Below are 22,331 nucleotides of genomic sequence, written 5' to 3' on the forward strand. Positions count from 1 at the left end.
GTGAGCTCGTTATTTCTTCAGTTTAATCTGCGCACGTTTCACCCTAGGAGAGACACTGCCCAGATGTGGCAGCTTTTCCTGACAGATGGCCCGAGGCTATTCTTGCCCTAAAACTTCAAATGCTCACTTAAAACCAGCCTTCCTAACAACACAGGTTTTCCCATTTCTATGAGGTTGACCTTTACACCTGAAGAGTCATCAAAACCCAGCTGGTGATAAAGAAGTGACGATTTCAAAAAACGGAGGGAGAATGGAATCTGGTCTCTGGGTTTCAAGTGATTCCAGTTGCTTGCTTTAGTCTGATCGGAATGTTTGAGCATTTGAGGAAAAGGCCCTTAACTCGATTTGCCAAACCCCAGAAAGTAGGAGCTGAACTGACATTTAAAATCAGAATAGCCTTGACGGGCTTGCATTCTTACTTATGTCCTTTAAATCTTTCCTGGAACAGGGTTGAGAGCGTATAAATGTACAAATGCATGAAAACAGGCAATGAACAAAGTGTTCATTCCAGTCTCAGGTCTAAATTCCCTGGACCATGTTTTGTCTCTTGCCTTTTCTCTGAACTCCATGCATGTCAAGTCATTAAGTCATAGCCTTCTTTTTTTTAAGACAGACTCTCACTCTATCGCCCAGGGTCGTGCGATCTCAGCTCACTGCAACCTCTGCCTCCCAGGTTCAAGCAATTCTCCTGCATCAGCCTCTCGAGTAGCTGGAATCACAGGCACACACCCGCAAGCCTGGCTGAGATCATAGGCTTTGTCAGCTGTACCCGCAGTCTCCCTGTGCACCCAGCCACGGTTAGTCGTCGCTCTCTTGACCCTGACAGTGACCCTTGCTGTTCGCAGTTGTGCCGTCCACTCTGCATCCCTATTTGCAACAGCTTAATCTTGCCTCTTTCAAAATAATTTCAACCAACAGTAATTGTATATATTTATTAGGTACAATGTGGAGTTTTGATGTAAGTTTGCATTGTGGAATGATTGAATCAAGATAAATAACTTATCCATTACTTTACAGGCATCATTTTTTTTGTGTGAAGAAAACATTGAAAATCTATTATTTTAGCAATTTTGAAATATATACTCATTGACTGTCGTCACCATGCTATGCAATAGATCACTAGAACTTCTTTCATCCCAGCACTTTGGGAGGCCAAGGTGGGCAGATCACGAGGTCAGGAGTTCAAGACCATCCTGGCCAACATAGTGAAACCCCGTCTCTACTAAAAATGCAAAAATTAGCTGGGCGTGGTGGCATGTGCCTGTAGTAACAGCTACTCAGGAAACTGAGGCAGGAGAATGGCTTGAACCCATGAGATGGAAGTTGCAGTGAGCCGAGATGGTGCTATTGCACTCCAGCCTGGCGACAGAGCGAGACTCTGCCTCAAAAATAATAATAATAATAATAATAAACATGTTTAACTTTATTTCTTCATTTTTTGCTTAAAGTTTGATTATATAAAACATAAAATTTTTTCAAGAGTTCTGCATCACAGGACATTAAACAGTAGAAATATCCGTTCCTTCACAGATTCAAGTTATATAAATTAAATCTGTAAATTTATTCAATATGGAAAGCTAGATAATGAAATAAATGTGAAAAGGACCCAGCAGAGTAATATTGCATTGCTTATGGATTATTAGTTACTTTCAGGATCTAAACCAAGATTCTAAATATTTAGACTGCTTTCATTGTATTTTATACTTAAATATCTCTCTATCTATACTGAGTCAAGCTACTGGACCAAAATGTCTGATTTAGGGAAGCATTTCATTTTATAGCAAAAATTTTTCCATCTACAGTTACCATCTACAATGGAATTTACATTACGGTGCCGACAAAAACCTCCTGGTTCCTTTTGAACAATGTGCAATAAATTCATTATGTCAACCCCATGGTAAGTCAAACAGGTATCAAAAAACATGGAACAATTACACATAGTTCAGTAAAGTATAATACTAGTTTTTCTAATGTAAACATTAAGCAGTGAAATAAAACGTATCAGCTATAGTTGACTTGGTTTCAGGAAAACCACATTTGAAAATTACATTATCTTCCTCATGTCATCCGTAGTCATTGACAAGATTTTGTGGGCCACCATGCTGTGAGCTGTGTGGATGTAGCAGTAAATGAACGAAGGCAAACTTCCTCGCACTGATCATGAACTGTGGTCCCCACTCTTTCCCATCTTCCAGGTACAACCAGATCTTTGCATAAATCATAGATCAAATGAACAAGAAAATTCAACAGTTGCAGAAATGTCACTAACTGTGCTTCATCTGATCACTGGATGAATTTTGTCCTGGATAGCTTTCTGAGGCTTTTCTCTGGGTTCACTGTCCTCCTTTCTCTGGGTGCACTGTCGTCTTTTCTCTGGGTTCACTGTCATCTTTTCTCTGGGTTACCTGTCCTCCTTTTTCTGGGTGTGCTATCTGTTCTTTGGGTGCACCGTCATCTTTTGCAGTCTTGTCACACTCAGTATCAAAGTGCCTTCCTTCAAGGACATCACGACTTTCAATATTTGCAAGGACTGTGGCCCGTTTATGAACTGAACATTTGTATAGCCAATCCTTTGGTTGTTCGAGCACATTGTTTAGGTACTGTATGAGCATAGGATCAGTAGTTACAAGCAAGGTGAGTCTGTACTCTGCACTCCAGTGAAGGCTTCAGATGAGTATGTGCTGTGCTGAAATAAAATGCTGTTGATACCAAATGGGAAGAACTCGGACAGGATTCCACGTTCCTGCCAGGGTGATTCTCTGCTCCCAGGAGAGCTACATCGCCTCGGCCAGGCCCACAGACCAAGATATATCGGCTTCCACTTGGCCAACCAAGAGCACAGCCGCTTCCCCCAGCCCCTCCCACAGCATCTCCCCACCACGGCTTCCTAGAACTTAGTTCTTCCACCTCGCTGAAACTTTGTACCCTTTGACTAGCATTTCTTCATTTGTCACGCCCACCCCCTTCCTCAGCCTCTGGTAACCAGCATTCTACTCTCTACTTCAATGAATTTAACATTTTTAGATTACACGTACAAGGGAAGCCCTGTGATATTTATTTTTCTGCCCCGGCTTACTTCACTTAGCATAATGTGTTCCAGGTTTACCCATGTTGTCACAAATGACAGGGTGTCGTTCTTTTTTAAAGGCTGAATAGTGTTTCATTGTAGATATACACCAGCCTTTCTTTATCCACTCATCTGTGGTTGGACACTTCGGTTGCTTCTGTATCTTATGGGAAATAATGATGCCAGGAACATGGGGGTGCAGACATCTCTTTGACATGTTGATTTCATTTCTCTTGGAAATGTACCCAGAAGTGGGATTGCTGGATCATATGGTAATTCCATTTTTTGTTTCTTGAGGAACATCCACACTTTTTAAAACAATGGCTGTATTAATTTACATTATATAATTACAAAGGCTTCCTTTTCTCCATATCCCCAGCAAAACACCAAGTGTGATATCACTTCATACCTGTTAGAAGGGATATTGTAATGGATATTATAATGGATCATCTTTTTAATAATATCCATTCTAACAGGTATGAAGTGCTCTTGTAGTTTTAATTTGCATTTCCCTGGTGCTTCGTGATATTGAGCATTTTTTCATGTGTCTCTTGGCCATACGTATGTTTTCTTTTGAGAATGTCTATTCAGGTCCTTTGCTGGTATCTGAATTTTTAAATGTATTTTTGAAACTAGCTCCTTATCACATACAGAGTTTACAAATATTTCCTCCCAGCCTATGGGTTGCGTCTCCCCTCTGTTGTTTCCTTTGCTGTGTAGGCGCTTTTTAGTTTGATCTAATCCCATTTATTTTTGCTTTTGTTACCTAGGCTTTTGGGGTGATATCCAAGAAATCATTGCCAGACCAGTGTTGTGCAGCTTCTTCCTTATGTTTTGTTCTAGTAGTTGCACAGTTTCAGGTCTTTTGTTTGGGCCTCTAATCCATTTTGAGTTGATTTTTGTATATGGTGTGAATAAAAGATCCAGTCTCATCTTTCTGCACTTAGTTTTCCCAGCACCAGTTACTGAAGAGACTGCTCTTTCCTATTGTGTGTTCTTGACACCTCAGTCTAAGATCAATTCCCCGTAAATACGTGGCTTGATTTCTGGCCTCTCTATCCTGTCCCACTGGTCGATGTGTATGTGTTCATGCGAACACTATGCTGGTTTGGTTAGTCTAGCTTTGTAATCTGTTTTGAAAACAAATAGTGCTATGCTTCTAGCTCTGTTCTCTATGTTCAGGATTGCTGTGGTTATTTGGGGTCTTTTGTGGTTCCATACAAACTTTAGGATTGTGTTTTCTATTTCTATGAAAAATGATATTGGGATTTTTCGATAGGAATTGTGTTGAATCTGTAGATTGCTTTGGATAGTACAGACATTTTAACAATGTTCATTCTTACAGTTTATGAACACAGGATAATCTTTTAATATGTGTCATATTCAATTTCTTGCATCACATTTTATAGTTTTCCGTATACATATTTTTCACCTCTGGTTAAATTTACTGCTAAGTATTTTTATTGTTTTGATGTTATTGTTAATGGGATTGTTTTCTTAATTTCTTTTTTATATGGTGTGTTGTTAGTGTGTAGAAATGTAACTGCTTTTTGCTTGTTGATTTTATATCCTGCAACTTTACTGAATTTGTTTGAGTTTGCAACAGTCTGGGGTGGGATCGCCAGTGTTTTCTATGTATAAGATTATGTCATCAACAAACAGAGACAATTTCATTTCTTTCTTTCTTATTTGTATGCTTTGTTTTCTTTTCTTAATACTGGCTAGGACTTCCAGTATTATGTTGAGCAGAAGTGGTGAAAGCAGGTATCCTCATGTTGTTCCTGACCTTAGAGGAAAAGCTTTCAACATTTCACTATTGAGTATGATGTGAGCCACAGTCTTGCCATATGCGGTCTTTATTGTGTTGAGGTACCTGCTTTGATTCTACTTTGCTGAGAATTTTTATCATGAAAGGTTTTTGAATTTGTCAGATCCTTTTGTGTGTGTCTATCAAGATGACCAAATGATTTTTGCCCTTCGTTCTGTTAATATGGGGTATTATATTTATTAATTTGCCTATGTTGAACCATCCTCAGATCCCAGGGGAAAATCTACTTGATTCTGATCCTTTGAAGAGCTGTTGAATTCAGTTTGCTAGTATTTTGTTGAGGATTTTTGCATCTGTTCATCAGAGATATTGGGCTATAATTTTCTTTCTTGTAGTGTCCTTATCTGGCCTTGTAAAATGAGTTTGGAAGTATTTTCTTTTCCTCAGGTTTTTGGAATAATTGAGGAGCACTGGTAATTGTTCTTCTCTAAATATTTGGTAGAATTTAGAAGTGAAGTCATCAGGTCCTGGACTTTTCTTTAATGAGTGACTTTCTATTATGGATTCAATCTCCTTACTTATTGGTCTATTCAGGCTTTCCATTTCTTCATGATTAAGTCTTGGTAGGTTGTATGTGTCTAGAAATTTATCCATTTTTCTTAGGTTATCCAATTATTTGGAATATAATTATTCACAATAGTCTCTTATGATTCTTATGATTATTTGTATTTCTATGGTGTCAATTGCAATGTCTCCTCTTTCATTTCTGATTTTATTGTCATCTTTTTTTTTTCCTCATTTGGTGAAAGGTTTAACAATCTTTTTATGGTTTTAAAAATGCAAGTAGTTTCATTGTTCTTTTCTGTTGTTTTTCTAGTATCTATTTCATTTATTTCTGCTCTGGTTTTTATTTCCTTTCTTCTCCTGACTTTGGGTTGAGTTTATTCTTCTAGTTCCCTGAAATACATTGTTCAGATGTTTATTTGAGATTTTTTTTATATGGCCATTTAATGGTATAAACTTTTCTTTTATAACTTCTTTTGCTGCATCCCATAAATTTTGTTACATTGTGTTTCCATTTTCATTTGTCTCAAGATATTTTTAAATTTCCTTCTTAATTTCTTCTTTGACGCAGTGGTTGTTCAGGAGCATATTGCTTAATTTCCACATATTTGTGATTTTTAAAAAAAATTCATCCTGTTTTTGATGTCTATTTTTATTCCACTGTGGTCAGAAAAGAAACCTGATATGAATCCAGTCTTCTAAAAGTTGCCAAGACTTGCTTTGTGGCCTAACCTATGATCTATCCTGGAGAATGTTCTGTACATGACTGTTAGGTCCAATGTGAGGTCCAAGCCCAATGTTTCCTTATTGATTTTCTGTCTGGATGATCTGTCTGCTGTTGAAAGCCAGGTATTGAAGCCCTCCTGCTGCTACCATATTGCATTCTATGTCTCCCTTCAGATTGATTATTATTGGCTTTACATATTTAGGTGGCCCAAAGTTGGGTGCATAGACTTTAAAATTGTAACATGCTCTTGATGAATAGACCCTTTTATTATTACGTAAGGACCACCTTTGTCTCTTTTTACAGTTACTGACTTAAAGTCTGTTTTGTCAGATATAAGGAGAGCCATTTTTGCTCTCTTTTGTTTCCATTTGCCTGAAATATCTTTTTCCATCCCTTCACTTCCAGTCTACCTAAACCATCTGCCAAGGAGTCCAGGAGAAGTCATGCACAGCAGTGCCTCAGCAGGCAGGTCCACCAACATGGTCCCAGCTGTGGACCTGAAAATTACCCTATGCCTTGGCATCAGTCCCCATCAGCTGTGGTTCCACGTTAATTCTGCTCCCACGAGGACCCAGAGACAGACTCACCCATCTGAAACACCCAGAGGCTTGCAGAGGGTCTTGTTCCACAGCAGATGTTGACGGGACCCTCTCTTGGCTCTAGGCCCTCTCAGCTGTGACCCAGGAGCCCTCTTACCAACACAGGGGCCTGCTGGGAGACTCGCCGGTCTAGGCCACCCAGGATAGGGTTGCTGGCCTCCATCCCATTGCAGAGCCTGAACAAGCCCTGAATGCTGACTCCAGCCCCACTCTACTGCCACCCAGGAGAAGTTCCAGTCACATGGGCAACTGCTGGAGTCTCACTCACCAGTGCCCCTGGGTGGAGCTTAACGAACTTGAACCCTTGCAGATCCTGACACAGCCCTGGGGCTTGGGTCTAGCCCTTCCTTCTAGGCTGTGTCTGGGAGAGTTCTGCCCAGCCAGGGTTCTTCCAGGAGACACACCATTCCGTCCCCGGAGTAGGCTTGCCAACCTCTGTCCTACGGTAGATCCTCAAAGGGCCTTGGACCTCAGTCCTGGCCCCTCCTGCCCGCAGACTGAGAGTGGTTCTGTCCACCTGGGGACCCTGGAGGCATGCGTCCAGCAGTGCCCCTGCAGGCTGGCTTCTGACCTTGGTCCACGGTGAGTCTCCTCAAATGGCTCTTCTCAGCTATGACCCGTGAGCAGGCCTGCCCACCCAGGAACCTGCTGGGAGATAGCCTGTCTGCGCTTCCCCATCCCCACCTTTTTTTTTTTTTTTAAATTTGTTTTCTTTTTTTTTTTTTAAGTAAGAAGATTCTTGTTATGTTGCCCAAACTGGTCTTAAACACCTGGGCTCAAGAGATCCTCCTACCTTGTCCTCCTAAAATGCTGGTATCGAAGGTATGAGCCACCATGGCCAACTTTTAACTTTTTTATTGTGGTAAAACACACACAACATAAAATGTACCATTAGTGATATTTAGTGAATTCCCCATGTTGTACAACCATCACCTCTATATAGTCCCAGAACATTTTCATCACCCCAAAGGGAAGCCCCCTACCCATTAGCAGGCACTCCTCATTACCCCTCCCCTAAACCACCAATCTGCTTTCGAAGGATTTGCCAATTCTGACATTCCATATCAACGGAGTCATACAACATGTGGCCTTTGTGTCTGACTACTTTCACTAGAATAATGTTTTCAAGTAACCTACTGGAATTTTTATGTATGTGGCAGGAATGACAGCATACTTTGATCGGGGAGGCCGTGACCTCGCATGCTGTGATGGTAACCAAATGGTGACAAGGCCAAGGGGGCCACTATTTAAATACAGCGGAAGGATGCCCCCACAGGGAGCTCTTTGGTACCAAGCCTGATTTAGAGCCCAGGATTTGTAAACAACAGGGTCATTAGGGCTTTCAGTGATTTATCTCACTCTGAATGATTGTCTGATCTTTAAGTTAACAAAATAATTTTCACAAATAAATAGTTGATTAAAAAAAACACAGAAAGTTATCTCCTGGCCTCTTTTGTACTGTTTTCACCTAATAATCCTTTAAAAATATTAGAATAATCTTTTTCTCCTGTTTAAATACATACATAGCATAATCGTAGCATAGCATAGTCAATTACTGGTAGAAGGCTGTGTGGCATTTGTAGAATTCTTTCAAGACACCTGAGCAAATAAACATGTGATGTAGTGTAGTTTAATCACCACTTGAACATATTGTGCTTTGTCAGAGCTGTTATATTTATACATACAGCCACATCTTCAGTTCCAATGACATAGTTAACATGCTGGTGGCACAGGTTAGGAACTTGAACTATTGCTTTCTCTGGGATAGGAATCCTTGGTTTTTAAAAATCCATGTCACTTTTCCTTGATTTATTTTTTACCACTTAGGAATGTTGCTTATTCATTAGTTTCTGGAGCTCTTGGATTATTCTTTTGACATTTAATCCATTTCTGGAAGCTCCGAGAGTCGCTTCATTGAAAGGAAAAACAAGAACGAAGTTGCCTGCTTGGGGATCTGGAGCTTTGCCGTGGTCTGAGAGGACACGCGGGGAGGTCTTGGTCTTGCAGGAGTGCGACTGGAAGAGGGACGCGTAGGGCATGAGTGTCTTGTGAGGCGTGTGCCTGCTCCGTATCTTGGGCTTGCTTTGTGCCATCTCCTTTGTTGACAGATGAAAATCCTCCTGCCCACTCATCTCTCCTTCCAGCTGGGAGGCAGGTGCAGCTTTAGGATGCACACTCACAGCTTTCTCCACCACAGAGTCATCCTTGTTGTACATTCTGCTTGTGAATGAAAGAGACTCATAAGGAAGACAGTCATGAGCATCAAGCCCACCTCTGTCACTTTTTGCAGTGTCGATGTTGGAATTTCTATGTGTGGCGTTACTGGCTTCTCTCCCCTCATTTCTTAGACCGTTTAAGTAAATCAGGTCAATAATATCGTGGACAAGTTTTCTCTTCAACACATCCGTTGAACAATCCAAGGTCAAGGCTGGGCTGCAGTTGACCTCTAGAAGCCACGGTTTCAAGCTGTCGTCAATCAAAATATCAAACCCAAAGAGCTCAAAGCAATTGGCAGCAGAGGGGACGGAGGGCGCGATGGCGAGAATGGTGAGAATAACCATGCGGTGGATTTTCTTCCACAAAAGCAGATCGTCCACATCCCAGCTACGGAGGTAGGAAAAAAATCTGCTGAGCGTCCACTTACAACCATGACCAATCACTTCTTTGATCTTCTCATAAGAGGCCCCGGATTTATTAATGCTGCTGTTGGTCAAATGGGCGTAATTGTTTTGCAGGTTACTGAGGTCAAACTTTTCCGTGGCAAACCGAACCAACCCTTCCTGATAAACATAAATGGTCAAAGGCTTAAAGCCGGTAACACAAACGTAGATGCGGAGATCACACTTATACCTGCCAATCAGTAAAGGGTTGGAGATATATTTCTGCACTATGTACATATCATCAACGATGAAGTCTTTGAAGTCACTGAAAATTAGTATCCCCCTCCCACGAGATAACTCAGCAGGCTTGCAAATCCAATAGCTACGCTTGGTGCCCAGCATCTGCCTCTCCTGAAAGTATTCAGCCACAAACTTGGTGTAGTCATTGGGCATGACGAAGGTCAGGGGGATGAACTGGTACAGGGAAGTGCCGTACATCCTCCTCATATGCTTCAGGTGTTTGGCCAAACAGTCTTTCCTGGTAAGCTTGGTGGTTCCAGGGTGGTGGTTTAGCTGCTGCCACGGTTTAACATTGATGTGTTCGGTCATTCGGAAAGAGGACGTCCTCCAGTACAGGTTCCAGTCCTCCGCGTTCTGCTCCTGCTCGTCAAACTTATTCCACCCCCGCTCCAGGAGGACGCTTTGCACCACAGGCGGGGTGGTCTCGTCAACACGAAAAACCAGTGGCTTCAAGAGGGCCCCTGAAGATTCATCTTCCTCCATCAATTGAGGTTTTCTTTTCTAAAAATGAATCATTGAGAAAGGTTAGGAGAGTGGTCGAGACCATAACCTAGTAGATTCTTCTGATGAAAGTATGCACCTAGTGCTGCCAGCTGTCCTGCCTGCCCACCCTCCACTGTGCAGTCTCACTGGACACCCACATCTCTTCACCAATGCACCCATCTCTGCTCCCTTTATTAGACTAAATCCATCTTGTCCTGTATACAACATATTGTATACATAGTATTGTATACAACAATAATATCTTTTTTTCTTTTTTGAGACAGAGTCTCGCTCTGTCGCCCAGGCTGGAGTACAGTGGCCGGATCTCAGCTCACTGCAAGCTCCGCCTCCCGGGTTCACGCCATTCTCCTGCCTCAGCCTCCCGAGTAGCTGGGACTACAGGCTCCCACCACCTCGCCCGGCTAGTTTTTTGTATTTTTTAGTGGAGACGGGGTTTCACTGTGTCAGCCAGGATGGTCTTGATCTCCTGACCTCATGATCCGCCCGTCTCGGCCTCCCAAAGTGCTGGGATTACAGGCTTGAGCCACTGCACCCAGCCAACAATAATATCTTATAATCTATGCAAACAATAAAATCTGTATTCTTCAGATTTTACCCTGCTATTGCATTGTGTTAGTAACATGTTAAAAATGTTTGCAAATACTCCATCAGACTTTTGAGCACTGAGTCCCTGCAGACCCATATCTGTGGCATATCCTGTTGGCCTAAAAAGTGAGCATGATTAAGAACAAAACACGAATGTCAACTTTTATTTAGTTAAATGAATTCAAGTACGTTACAAGAGGTGTGAAACAATGACATCATAACATTAGTAAGAGTTCTATTAGCCTGAGAAATTTAAGAAGGCCAGGCATCTGCCGTGGTTCCCCAAGCACCCTCCTGACCCGTCAGGCCCACTGGAGGGGTTTCGGTGCGCAGAGGCTTGCGTCACTCAAATAAGTGGTTATTAGTGAGAAGGAGAGTCGAAAAGAACAACTTAAGTTTTTAAAACCTATTCAGTTAAAATAATAATGTGGAGATTTTGCCTCACATTTTAAAAGATAAAATGCAGATTTGAAATATTCTTTTGAACTTCAAAGAAGGAAAGCAGAATAATTCTTAAGAAGATCATAACTGATGATGAAGTGTGATGTTTCATTAAGATCTAGAGAAAAGGTAAAAAATGTCAAAGCCTCTTGGTAAAAATGTATGTATTTCAAAGTCCTGAGACAATGTGCTCATCGAAATTTTCAAGTTAAGGTGATTTTGATTTGTACTGTTCATGCAAAATTGATCACATAATGATATAAATAACTTACTTGGCAGAAATTCTATAGTATTTGAAAATTTCTGATTGATATAAAAAGCATGTTTTGACAGATGCTGTACTTTCAGTGAAGGTTTCACAAGAAAGGAAGGAGGGAGGAAGGGAAGGAAGGAAGGAGGATATGAGGGAAGGAAAGAGTAGAAAAGGAGGAAGGATGGAGGGCAGGAAGGAGGGAGGGAAGGAAGGAGAGAAGGAAGGAGGGAGGGCAAGAAGGAGGAAGGAAAGGAAGGAGAGGAGGAAAGAAAAAGAAAAAGGAAGAGGGGAGGGGAAAAAAGGAGGAAAGGAAGGAGGAAAGGAGGGAAGGAAGGAAGGAAGGAAGGAAGGGAGGAAGGAAGGAAGGAACTACCTGGCTTGCCCACCCACCTTTTTCTCCAGTGTTGATGTTGGGCAGCCTCGCCAGGGAGGGATGGAGACACCTGCTTCCTGTAACCTTGCTCCCAGGCCTGCAGGCAGCTGCTCAGTGTAGTTTGCCTCAGATGGAACGTTAAGGGTACAGGCTGGGGTGGTGGTTCTCAAAGATCTGTGAACAAAGCAGCATCAACAATGAACACACAGTTCTCCAGTGTTGCTGTTGCTTTGACAAGGAACATACAGAATTGATCAATCCATCATGGTTATTAAAATTCAATCGTCCCAGTTTACAGTAATGCTTTCAAACTCTTTTCCATGCTATTAATAAGTGTTTCAAGCAGAGTGTGTGTGTGTATGTGACTATGTTGTGCCTGTTGAGTGTGTTTGTTGTTTCTGTATTGTCTGTGCATGTTGTGTGTATTGTGTGTTTTGTGTGCTTGTGTGTATTGTGTGTCACATGTGGTATGTGTTGTATGTTGTGTGTTGTGAGTGTATTGTGTGTTGCATATGGCATGCATGTGTGTCGTGTGTTGTGTTGCATCTAGCATGTATGTGTGCTTTGTGTTGTGTGTATGTTGTATGAGTAGTGTGTGTTGCTTGTGATGTATGTATGTTGTGTGTGTTGTGTGTTGCATGTGGTATGCATAAGTTTGTGTGTTGTATGTGCTGTGTGTTTATGTTATGTGTGTATTGTGTATTGTGTTGTATGCATCGTGTGTGTGTCATGTGTTGTATGTGGTGTGTGTTATGTTTGTGCTATTTGTTGTTATGTTTTATGTTGTGTATGAGTGTGTGTTGTATTGCATGTGGTGTGTTGTATGTGCTATGTCTGCTGTGTGTGTATATGTGAATGTGTATTCTGTGTTATATGTGGTATGTACATGTGCTGTGTTTCATGTGTTGTGTGTGTTGTATGTGCTGTGTGTGTATGTTGTGTGTGTTGTGCGTATGCTGCTTATATTGTGTGTATGTTTTGTGTTGTGTGTGTGTTGTGGGTATGTACTGTGTGCATGTTATGCATGTGTTGTGTGTGTGGTGTGTTGCATGTCTGTGTGTTGTATGTTGTGTGTGTTATCTGTGTGTATGTGTTTTGTGTGTGCTGTGTGTGTATGTGTGGGCATGTGTGGGTAGGAGGAAATCCAGAGTGGAATAACCATGGATATTGGATTAAACAAAGTTAAAAATGTATTTTTTCTATCGCCAAGAAATACGCTGTTTTCCAGACTTATCTGATCACAGCTCCCTCTCGAATCTTGTGGAAGCTCAGTCGCCATTTCACAAATCAATGTGGGGACACCGCACCAGACTGCAGACTGAATGTCGTGCAGTCTCTGGCACCCCCACCTTTTCCTATCCTTGAGAACGTCGCATCAGAGGCTCTAGAGACCTGGCGCGCCCTGGCCTGAGCCCTGCTTCCCCTGGAATTGGCTCCTGGGGCCCGGCCCGGCCCCTCCAGGTTCCATGGTGCCTGGTCAGTGAGTGCTGGTCCGAGACAGGGGAGGTCTGCAAACCTCAGTTCCTTCTCCGCACAGCAGCAAGAGGAGTGGCCGGCCCTCCCTGGAGCGGTTCATGAGGCTTTGCCCCTTCCCGGGGCTGCCCAGATAAGCCATGCCAGGTTGGGGACCCCATTTTGACTACACATCCGCCTTCCCATTGGAGTGTCCTCCAGAGAGCAACGCATACTCAAGAGTTTTTTCTTCTCAGAGTCCTTTTGGAACTACCGCAGATGTCTTGTATCCTGCCTTTCTCAGACGTGAAGATGCTGACCACAGCCAGTGGTTGGTTTGATTGTGTGTGGGGGAAGCATGTGCAGTTTGTTAAAATCAGCTGGGACACATCTGCAGGCCCTGGCATGAGAGGGAGGGCCAGGACCTTGTCCTGTGGCTGTGAAGAGGGCCGGGGTGCGGGCTGGGGTGTGGCTCAGTGTGTGGCCTGCTTGGCCATCATCCCAGGGTGGGGGACAGAGGTGGGGAGGAGACCCCCGAGGCCCACACAACGGGGAGGAAATGCTTCTTTTCAGTTAAATGGCTCCACCTCCCACTTCTGAAGGAAGCAAATGCTGTTTTTAAAGCTGCCTGAGGATTTCCATCACCCCAGCTGTAGCGGTGGAGTCTGCCTGTGGGGTAGAGGCTGCCTGTTTGGAACAAACAAGACCACAACCTCTTCAGTGCAATTTTTAGCTCTGCAAGGGTGAGGCCGAGGCCCTGTTCTGGAACAGGGCAGCTGAGCCAATGAGCAAAGCCACTGTCTTGTCTCAGAGGGACTCTCGTCCCTATGGTAACAGGACAGCTCTCCCTGCAGATTTTCTTCCTTGGTCTGCGCTGAGGGGACAAAGTCCCCATCGCTGGGAAGGAGGATGGGGATGAGCAACATCACCCACGACCCATGACAGGGAACTGATTTAATTATATGCTTAATTTATATGCTAAATAGTATATTATTAATACCGAATACAGATTAGTATACAACAATAATATATACTACACGAAATAAATATAGAACACAGTGATAACAGTTAATGAGATATATTAATATTATATCGTAATTATATATGATTATTTCTTCTTTCAGTGAAGGGGGCTGGCTGGTGAGGATGTGGACAAAAGGGGACTCATACACTGTTGGTGGGAATGAAAACCAGTACGGCCGCTGTGGAGAGCAGCACGGAGCCTCCTCATAAAATTACAAACAGAACCACCCATGATCCTGCAGCTCCCCCCACACTGGCCTCTGTCGGAAGGAAAGGAAACAGTTCATCCAAAAGGCATCCGCACCCCGTGTTTACTGCAGTACAGTCACAACAGCCAAGATCTGGAATCTGCCCAGGGGTCCATTCAGGGACAGATGCATACGGGAAATGTGGTATCTGCTCTATTCAGTTTAGTCTCATGCTGCCTCCTTATAAGTTGGGTCTAAAGGATTCTTCATACACAGGGAGCTGTCAGCTAAGGGGAGGGTAAACAGACTGTAACCCACTCTTGTACTAATCAACAAGCAGTGACGAGCACACTACTGATCAGCCAATCGCAGGTGGTCAACTGCTCAAACCATGTTCAAAAAAGGCAAACCTGGTGCTGTAACGACCAGGAGGTCCTGTACCTCACTTCCATTTTCCACGCCTCACTTTCCTTTTTCTCTCCATGAATTCTCATCCACCTGGACACAGTAAGGGGTCTTTGAACCTATTCTGGTTTGGTGACTGCCAAATTCGTGAATAGTTCTTGCTTAGTTAAACTCTGTTACATTTAGTTTATCTAAGGTTTTCCTTTTAACAATGGAATACTATTGTTAAAAGAAAAACTTCAGCCAAATTAAATTTAAAGGAGTTTAGTTGAGCAACGAATGATTCACGAATCGCACAGCTTTCAGAATCACAGCAGATTCAGACAGACACCAGGGGTGCCTCGTCGTCAGAACAAATTTAGAGATATAAAAAGTAAAGCGATGTATAGAAATCGGGAGTGAGGTACAGAAACAGCTGGATTGGTTACAGGTTGCTGTTTGCCTTATTTGAACATGGTTTGAACACTCAGCAGTGTATGAGTGGTTGAAGTACGGCTGCTGGGATTGGCCAGGACTCAGTGATTGTTACAGGTGCACACTTCTAAGTTGGGGTTTCAATCTTGTCTACCTATTAAGTTGGGTTACGGTTCATCCACAAGGACTCAAATATAGAAGTACAGAGCCCTTCTCAGGTCATATTTACTTCACTTTATCACTATTCAGCCACAAAACAGCATGAAATCCTGTCATTCATGTCATCATGGATGGAACTGGAGAACATTATGTAAAGTGAACTAAGCTGAGAACAGAAAGTTAAACACCGCATGTTCTTACTCCTATATAGAAGCTAAAAAAACAGTGTATCTAATTGAAGTAATAAGCACAACAGAGGATTCTAGAAGCTGGGAAGGCTAGGAGAAGGGGGCATAGGGAGACATATTTTAAAGCACACAAAATCACAGTCACACAGGAGGAAGGAGTCCTAGTGATCTATGCCACTGCAGGGTGACCAGGGTTAACAGTAGTATTATACATAATAGTTTCAAATAGCTGGAAGAAGGATATTGAACATCCCCACCACAGGAAATGATAACTATTTGAGACAATGGATACGCTAATTACTGTGATCTGATCGCTGTACATTATATGTAACAAAACTTCACTAGGTACCCTATGAATATATACAATTATTTTTCAGTTAAGAAAATAAAATAATGAAAATAAGGAGAAAATGACACTCATTTGTACTGAATAGCTCTTAGAAAGCGAACTTGTGCAGGAACAGGAAGGGCACTGGTACACAACAGCCTCATCCTGTGTTCTCCCAGCACACCCGGGGAGCGACTGGGTCCGGCTGGACAAGGAGTTGAGCTGCAGGCTTGCCTAGTGGGGTGCTGTCGAGCTTGTGCTGCAGTGTTGCGCACCACAGAAACGATCATGGGAATGCCTCTGCTGCCCTCCTGGGTCCCTGGCTGAGCCTCCATCCCAAATGTCCTCCCTCACTGCCCATTTTGGTCCTGAGGCCTGTGTGATTTGGGAAATGTCCATTGGCTGCCTTGCTGGCTGAAATACCAGGCCAGGGCTGTCTTTTTTATCTGTGTTCCTGGACATGGTGCCCTCATGTTTGTGGAATAAATGAATGAACTAACACACCAGAGTGCAGGGAGGGAGGGTAACAAGGGCCTACATCTTTTCCTTCACATTAATGGAATAAAACATTTTGTATATTGTTTTCTTTTCTTTCTTTCTTTGTGTGTGTGTGTGTGTGTGTGTGTGTGTGTGTGTGTGTGATGGATTTTTGCTCTTGTCCCCCAGGCTGGAGTACAATGGCGCACTGCAACCTCTGCCTCCCTGGTTCAAGCAATTCTCCTGCCTCAGCTTCTCAAGTAACTGGTATTACAGGTGGGCACCACCATGCCTCGATAATTTGTTTTGTATTTTTAGTAGAGACGAGGCTTCACCATGTCAATCAGACTGGTCTCAAGCTCCTGACCTCAGGTGATCCACCTGCCTCAGCCTCCCAAAGTGCAGGGACTACAGGAATGAGCCACCGCACCTGGCCAGTACATTGTTTTTATTTCAACCATTGAAAAACTATACTGAGTGTAAGTCATATAGATACACAATTCCCATTCCATTGCTCATTTCTGCCTAAAATTCTTCCTCCATTTTTATAACATCTTTTTTCTAGGTTGGAAGCCAGGAGATTTATGGCTAACTTAACCCTCTTGGCTCTGAACCCAAAATTCAGTGGAATATCTACTCCGAATGAAAACAAACATCACTAACCTGACATTTGACCAAATAGAGTAAGTTCTACACTTTTACTCTCAGTGCTTAAATCAGTGTGTGTGTGCACATGTGCACATGTGTGCATATGACATCTGAGTGTATGTGTATATATATACATGGAAACATTTATATACTATAAAATATGCCTTTGAATATTTGGTCTTCTAGCCTATGATCCATCAGATGTGCTGGTGGGAAATTGGTGAGATGGTGCTGAACCAAACAAGAACGACCACTAGCATAATAAAATTCACGAAAGATACAAATAACACATAAAACCACAGTGGTCTGGGGCACTTGATTGCAGAGGCTGGGTCCTGGCTAGGCCCTGAAGGCATCCATTTATGTTAGCCAAAGCTTATAATCAATAATTAAAATTATCTAGAGAATATTAAATTAGGTTCACAGTACTCAGATTTAAAAGACAAAGGGACATGTAATATGATATAAATTACTATACAAATATATTACAACAAAAATATAACATGAAATTATGAATTATTTCACAGTATTTGCCACTTATTTGGGGCAGAAGCTGGAACACATGTCAATTTAAGCAACCCAGTCTTAACCCTGAGCATAGACAGAACAGCCCAATTAAAACAGCTCTCCGGGCCTACAAGCTTTATCTGAAAAGAAGTCATCCAACATAATCTCAAAATTTTGACAAACTGTATTTGAGTTTTCAGGGCCTCAGGGAGGGTTTTCAGCCTCACTGGGAAGTCACACTGTTGAGTCATGATAGTCTCTGAAGTGGTAAAAGTGTAATTTTGCTAATAATATGTAAACTACCAAGGAGCTTTCTGATTATATCAGCAACGTCATGATCTCCACCTCGCACCACCAAAAACTTCCTGAGGAGGCTGTGTTTCAGGTGTGGTCCGTGGGAGGGATTCTGCGAGCAGGTCCTTAACGAGGCTGGGGCCACAGAGGGAGGGTTGAGCCCTTTGAACTGCAGACACTGAAAGTACTCTTTTGTCAATGAGACCTACTATATAAAGAGTCCCTGCCTGGGAATCCCAGGAGAGTGCAGTCAGCCCTCCACATAGAAGCTTCCAGAAGGAAACTAGAGCACATGTGAGCTATTCCCCCAACCAGTGTCCTGGAAGGGAGGTGGGAGTGCATGCCCAAACAGTGGAGGGCCTTGTGCCTGTTTCCATAGGTAGGGAAAGCCCTGCCCAGAATCTCACTATCACTGGTGAAGAACCCAGTACCAAGCTCAGAGGATGTAAACTCTGGGATCCTGGAGATTCGTTACCACATCACAGCCTACAAGAGCAGGCAATGTAGGCGAATGTTCTGTTTGTGTATGTCAGACTCCGTTACTGTGAAATGCCACCTGCTGAAAACTCCTGAGGTCAGAGTCCTCACCTGGAAGGAAAATACCACCCACCATTCAGTACTGAGCCACCATTTAACCCAACTGCATACACACCTAGAACAAGGAAACACATACGGCATCTTCCACCATGCAGCCAACAGAGAGTCACTTAGAAGCCAGCACAGCTCTTCCCTCTTCAAGGACTAGAACACCCGTCAATGTCATCAGGGCACAGACAGAATGACCGGGAGCAACCCAATTTCTTAGGGGCCACAGCCTCCTGGCATAGGAAGGGGGAAGAGCCCCCCTTTTCCATACCTTGATGATATTCCCGGGTGTATAGGGTCCCATGGCAAGGAAGTCAGCCAAAAATAATGTATTCCATCACTGCGGGAATCCTGATCTCTAGATGAGGGACCACTGGTTTGCCCGAAAGACTGAGGGACAACAGGATGCAGTAGGAGAGAGCGGCTCCCAGGGACCGGCAGCCTCCTTAGCCAACAGCTCCTAGTTTTGGTGCTTTCTTCCGTCCAAGACAGACTCTACAAAAATAACTAAGAGTCTTTTTCTTCACATTTTATCTTTTTGGCACATTCACTACTTAAAGGGCAGACAGCCCCAGAGCCACTTTCCATTTGACCCAGGATCCAGCTGAAATGTTAAACCACATGATTCAACACCAGGAATTTCAGTTGTCATCGAACTGAAATGAGCAGAAAATATTCTGGGATCAAGGAGAGGGGCCCTTCTTAAGTGACCTTGATACCAGATGCTGTAAAAGGAGTTTTCACCACCGTAGAGAACCAAAGAAAACATCGGCCAATGAATAGGCGATGCTGCTCTTTGCCTCTTTCGTGTGCAAGAGATAGAAAGAAAACTGTACATTTTTATATAAAAAGACCTATACTTTTAGGATTTCAGAGATTAATTACAAAAGCATTTCCCTGCTTTACTTGGAATTCCTGGAGATTCACCATACATAACCTGTATGTTTCCATTTCTCCTGTGCAAATATGGTTTCCTTCACTTTTTAACTGTTAGTAGCCACCCATGTAGCCAAGCCATAAATATGTAAAAACCTATATGTCATCTTGGTGTGAATGTAAAATTCATACACACAGCTGTTGTTCTACACAGCTTAGCACAGTGAGTTCCACATTTAGAAGTGAGTTGTTGTAAAAGGAAAATAAATCTCGGGACCACAAACCCACTAACCCAAAGGAAAAAGTCAAGCTGGGAAGTGCATCAGGCAAACCTGCCTCCTATTTTACTCCTAAATAAGATGGTTGCAAAGATGAAAAAGCTACATACAGACCTCCCTCACAAGGGAATTCCTGGTGGGCTCCAATGTCTTTACCCAAGAATAGCTCTGCTAAATTTCACCCTGGCAATGTAAAATGATAACTCATCTTCACAGGCACGGGACAAAGGGACAAAGGAAAGAACTCAAAGTCATCCCTCCGCTTACCTGAGACAAATGCATAGCTGATGGCATCCTCTGTCCTATGTTTATTTCATTTTATATACAAATGAAGTTTCGCTGAGCAAGACAAATGCTAAGCATAAAATGTGTATTCAGTGAATGCTGACCAAAGATTCAAAAAATTGCAACCGCTTCCCTCTTATCGACTCTCCTTTTTTTTCTTCCTCTTTCCTGCAATGCCCACTCCTTTCCCTTTGCTTATTAAGGTCCCCAGACCCTCTTCAGGGGAAAAAGCATAAGCCACGGCCTTTTCCTGTGGTTCTGTGTTCTTTTTCCTGGGTGCGTCCTTAACCTTGGCACATAAACTTCTTAAATGATTGAGATTTGCCTTGGCCAATGTCTTTGATTTACATTGTCTACCAGAGGCATCCAGGCTTTTGGCTTCTCTGGCCACATTGGAAGAAGAATTATCTTGGGCCACACATAAAATACACTCACACTAACAACAGCTGATGAGCTAAAAACAAAAAACATAATCACAAAAAACTCATGATGTTTTCAGAAAGTTTACAAATTTGGGTTGGGTCACATTCAAAGCTCTCCTGGGTTACAGGAGACCTGAGGGCTTCGGGTTGGACAAACTTGCTGCAGACATACACAATATCCCACCTTTATTGGGTGGGAACAAGCAGTAGCTGCAAGGCTTGTGCAGGATTGTTCTAGGTCAGTGAAGAAATTTGTGGAGATCAATCGCCCTCAAGCACTTGGACTGTAAATGGTCAACATCCTGCCGGTTACCTATCCTGATGCATAGTTGACAGCTGTGGCTTACGGTTTATATGGAATGTAGAATGCTTCTCACCCCAATTATAGATGAGACAGTCCTGTTTTTTGAGTTGACCAACTTAAAAAAACTTCCCACATAAATGTTCTTTTGAATAAAAATTTGTATCACTTGAAACACAAAATATTTTATTATCAAACCAGAGACCATGCACTATTTTTTCTGTTAATTATCAGGAAAGGTCTGTTTTCTTAAGAAAGTTCTAAGGTCACGGAGGTCAAACCGTCCCATGTGTATGCTCAGCCCCGAGACACCCAGAGTAGCCTCATTTCCAACAAACCTGGGGTAGACTGAGCTGCTTGAAACACAAACGCCATCACTAGCCCAAGTTGGGAGAGCTGACTTTGCCCCTTTGCAGACGGGAGATGGGCAGGTGTGGTCTCTTCCCTCACCGTGACCTGTGCCTGTGGTGTGGAGGCCACAGGCCGGCATGCACTCAGGGCCTTACACCCATCCTCGGCCACTGTTCGGCCTGTCACGTCCCGCTTCCTGCTCACGTGTGACAACAGCAGCCCAGTGCTTCAGCCCACCCTCCTCAGCCTCAAAGGCTCCCAGAGCCCCTGAGTTTCTGCCGATGGAAGCCACCTCTCCCAGGAAGCCCAGCATGAATGTCCCTCCTCCTCGGAGCCCTTCCTTTCCCCCACTGGGGGGTTCTCTTTTCCCCCGGGGGATCCACACCACTTCACACTTACCCTATGGAAACAATCATGCTCAGCCCTGAATTACAGCCACGTGTGTTTCCCAGGTGATCCCGATCAGTCTCATAACCCTAGCATCTGTCACAGCTCCCAGAACACAGCGGCCATTCAGTCGACTTTGAATTCAGTTGAATTTCCTGTACCCACTATGGGATGCGTTTAACTTACACTCCCCTCCTTTGGTAACTTCAGTCTCAGAATTGGGTCTACTTCATGCCCTGTTATATAACTGGCACCTCAGCCCGCAGGAGGCACTGGACACCATACGAACTTTTTGGATTGAAAAGTACCTGACTTCATACAACCCTGGACTGCTTTTCCTTTGAGGGAGTGTGAAGGGCTGACTACCAATTGCCCCGGGGGTCCCAGTGCACACTCGCGGCTCCTAGCGACCCCGGCCCCTGTGCTCTCGGGAAGGGGCTGGTCCTGAGACAATGGTGTGTGTGGGGCCACCCTCTCATCCTGCATGTCTCCTCCTAGACTTACCCCAGCACCTGGGTCGGTGTGGAGGAACGCAGGTCAGGCCTTCTCACTGGGTGCTGGTTCCGAGGGTGGCTTCTGTGGGTCTCTGTGCAGCAGCTGCTGCGCCCAACTGAAATGAGCGGGAGGCTGGAGGGAGCGCTGGTTGCCTGGTGATGCAGGGCCTGCTCCCCTCACAAAGGGGAGGCCAGTCATGGACTCAGGGCGGGGCCCAGAGTGTCAGGACCCCTTAGGGACAGGGACCCAGGCTTCATCACACCTTCCTTTCTCCAAGCTTCAGCGTTCTCTCTCCGCCCCAGTGGGCCTCCTGCCAGTCCCCATGCCTGAGGCCTCAGAGGCCAGTGCACGGAGGCAGGCTGGGTGGGCTGCCTGGCGGGGAGGCGTCTGTTCTTGCCGGGTTCTCCTGTTGCTTCACCTGCATGGAATCTTAAAACATTTAATGTGGGCCGGGCGTGGTGGCTCATGCTTGTAATTCCAGCACTTT

General features: G+C 43.7%; 1 protein-coding gene across 2 annotated transcripts; it reads right to left on the reverse strand.

Moving 5' to 3' along the window:
• Positions 1-8,171: 8,171 nt before the first annotated feature.
• Positions 8,172-21,984, reverse strand: TTLL2 (tubulin tyrosine ligase-like family member 2). 2 transcript variants are annotated; one of them, XM_011999619.1, is made up of 3 exons: positions 21,854-21,984; positions 11,799-11,955; positions 8,172-10,126 (listed from the first exon to the last, which is right to left on the reverse strand). In XM_011999619.1, exon 3 carries the CDS (start codon positions 10,106-10,108, stop codon positions 8,549-8,551), a length of 1,560 nt encoding a protein of 519 aa, XP_011855009.1. In that variant the 5' UTR covers positions 10,109-10,126; positions 11,799-11,955; positions 21,854-21,984; the 3' UTR covers positions 8,172-8,548. The 2 variants fall into 2 exon arrangements, with proteins under 2 accessions (XP_011855009.1, XP_011855008.1); XM_011999618.1 differs by having other exon boundaries at positions 8,172-10,121; positions 11,779-11,955; positions 21,854-21,967.
• Positions 21,985-22,331: the final 347 nt, after the last annotated feature.

This window comes from Mandrillus leucophaeus, unplaced genomic scaffold (assembly GCF_000951045.1).
Source record: "Mandrillus leucophaeus isolate KB7577 unplaced genomic scaffold, Mleu.le_1.0 Scaffold6, whole genome shotgun sequence".
In the NCBI taxonomy this organism is placed as follows: domain Eukaryota; kingdom Metazoa; phylum Chordata; class Mammalia; order Primates; family Cercopithecidae; genus Mandrillus; species Mandrillus leucophaeus.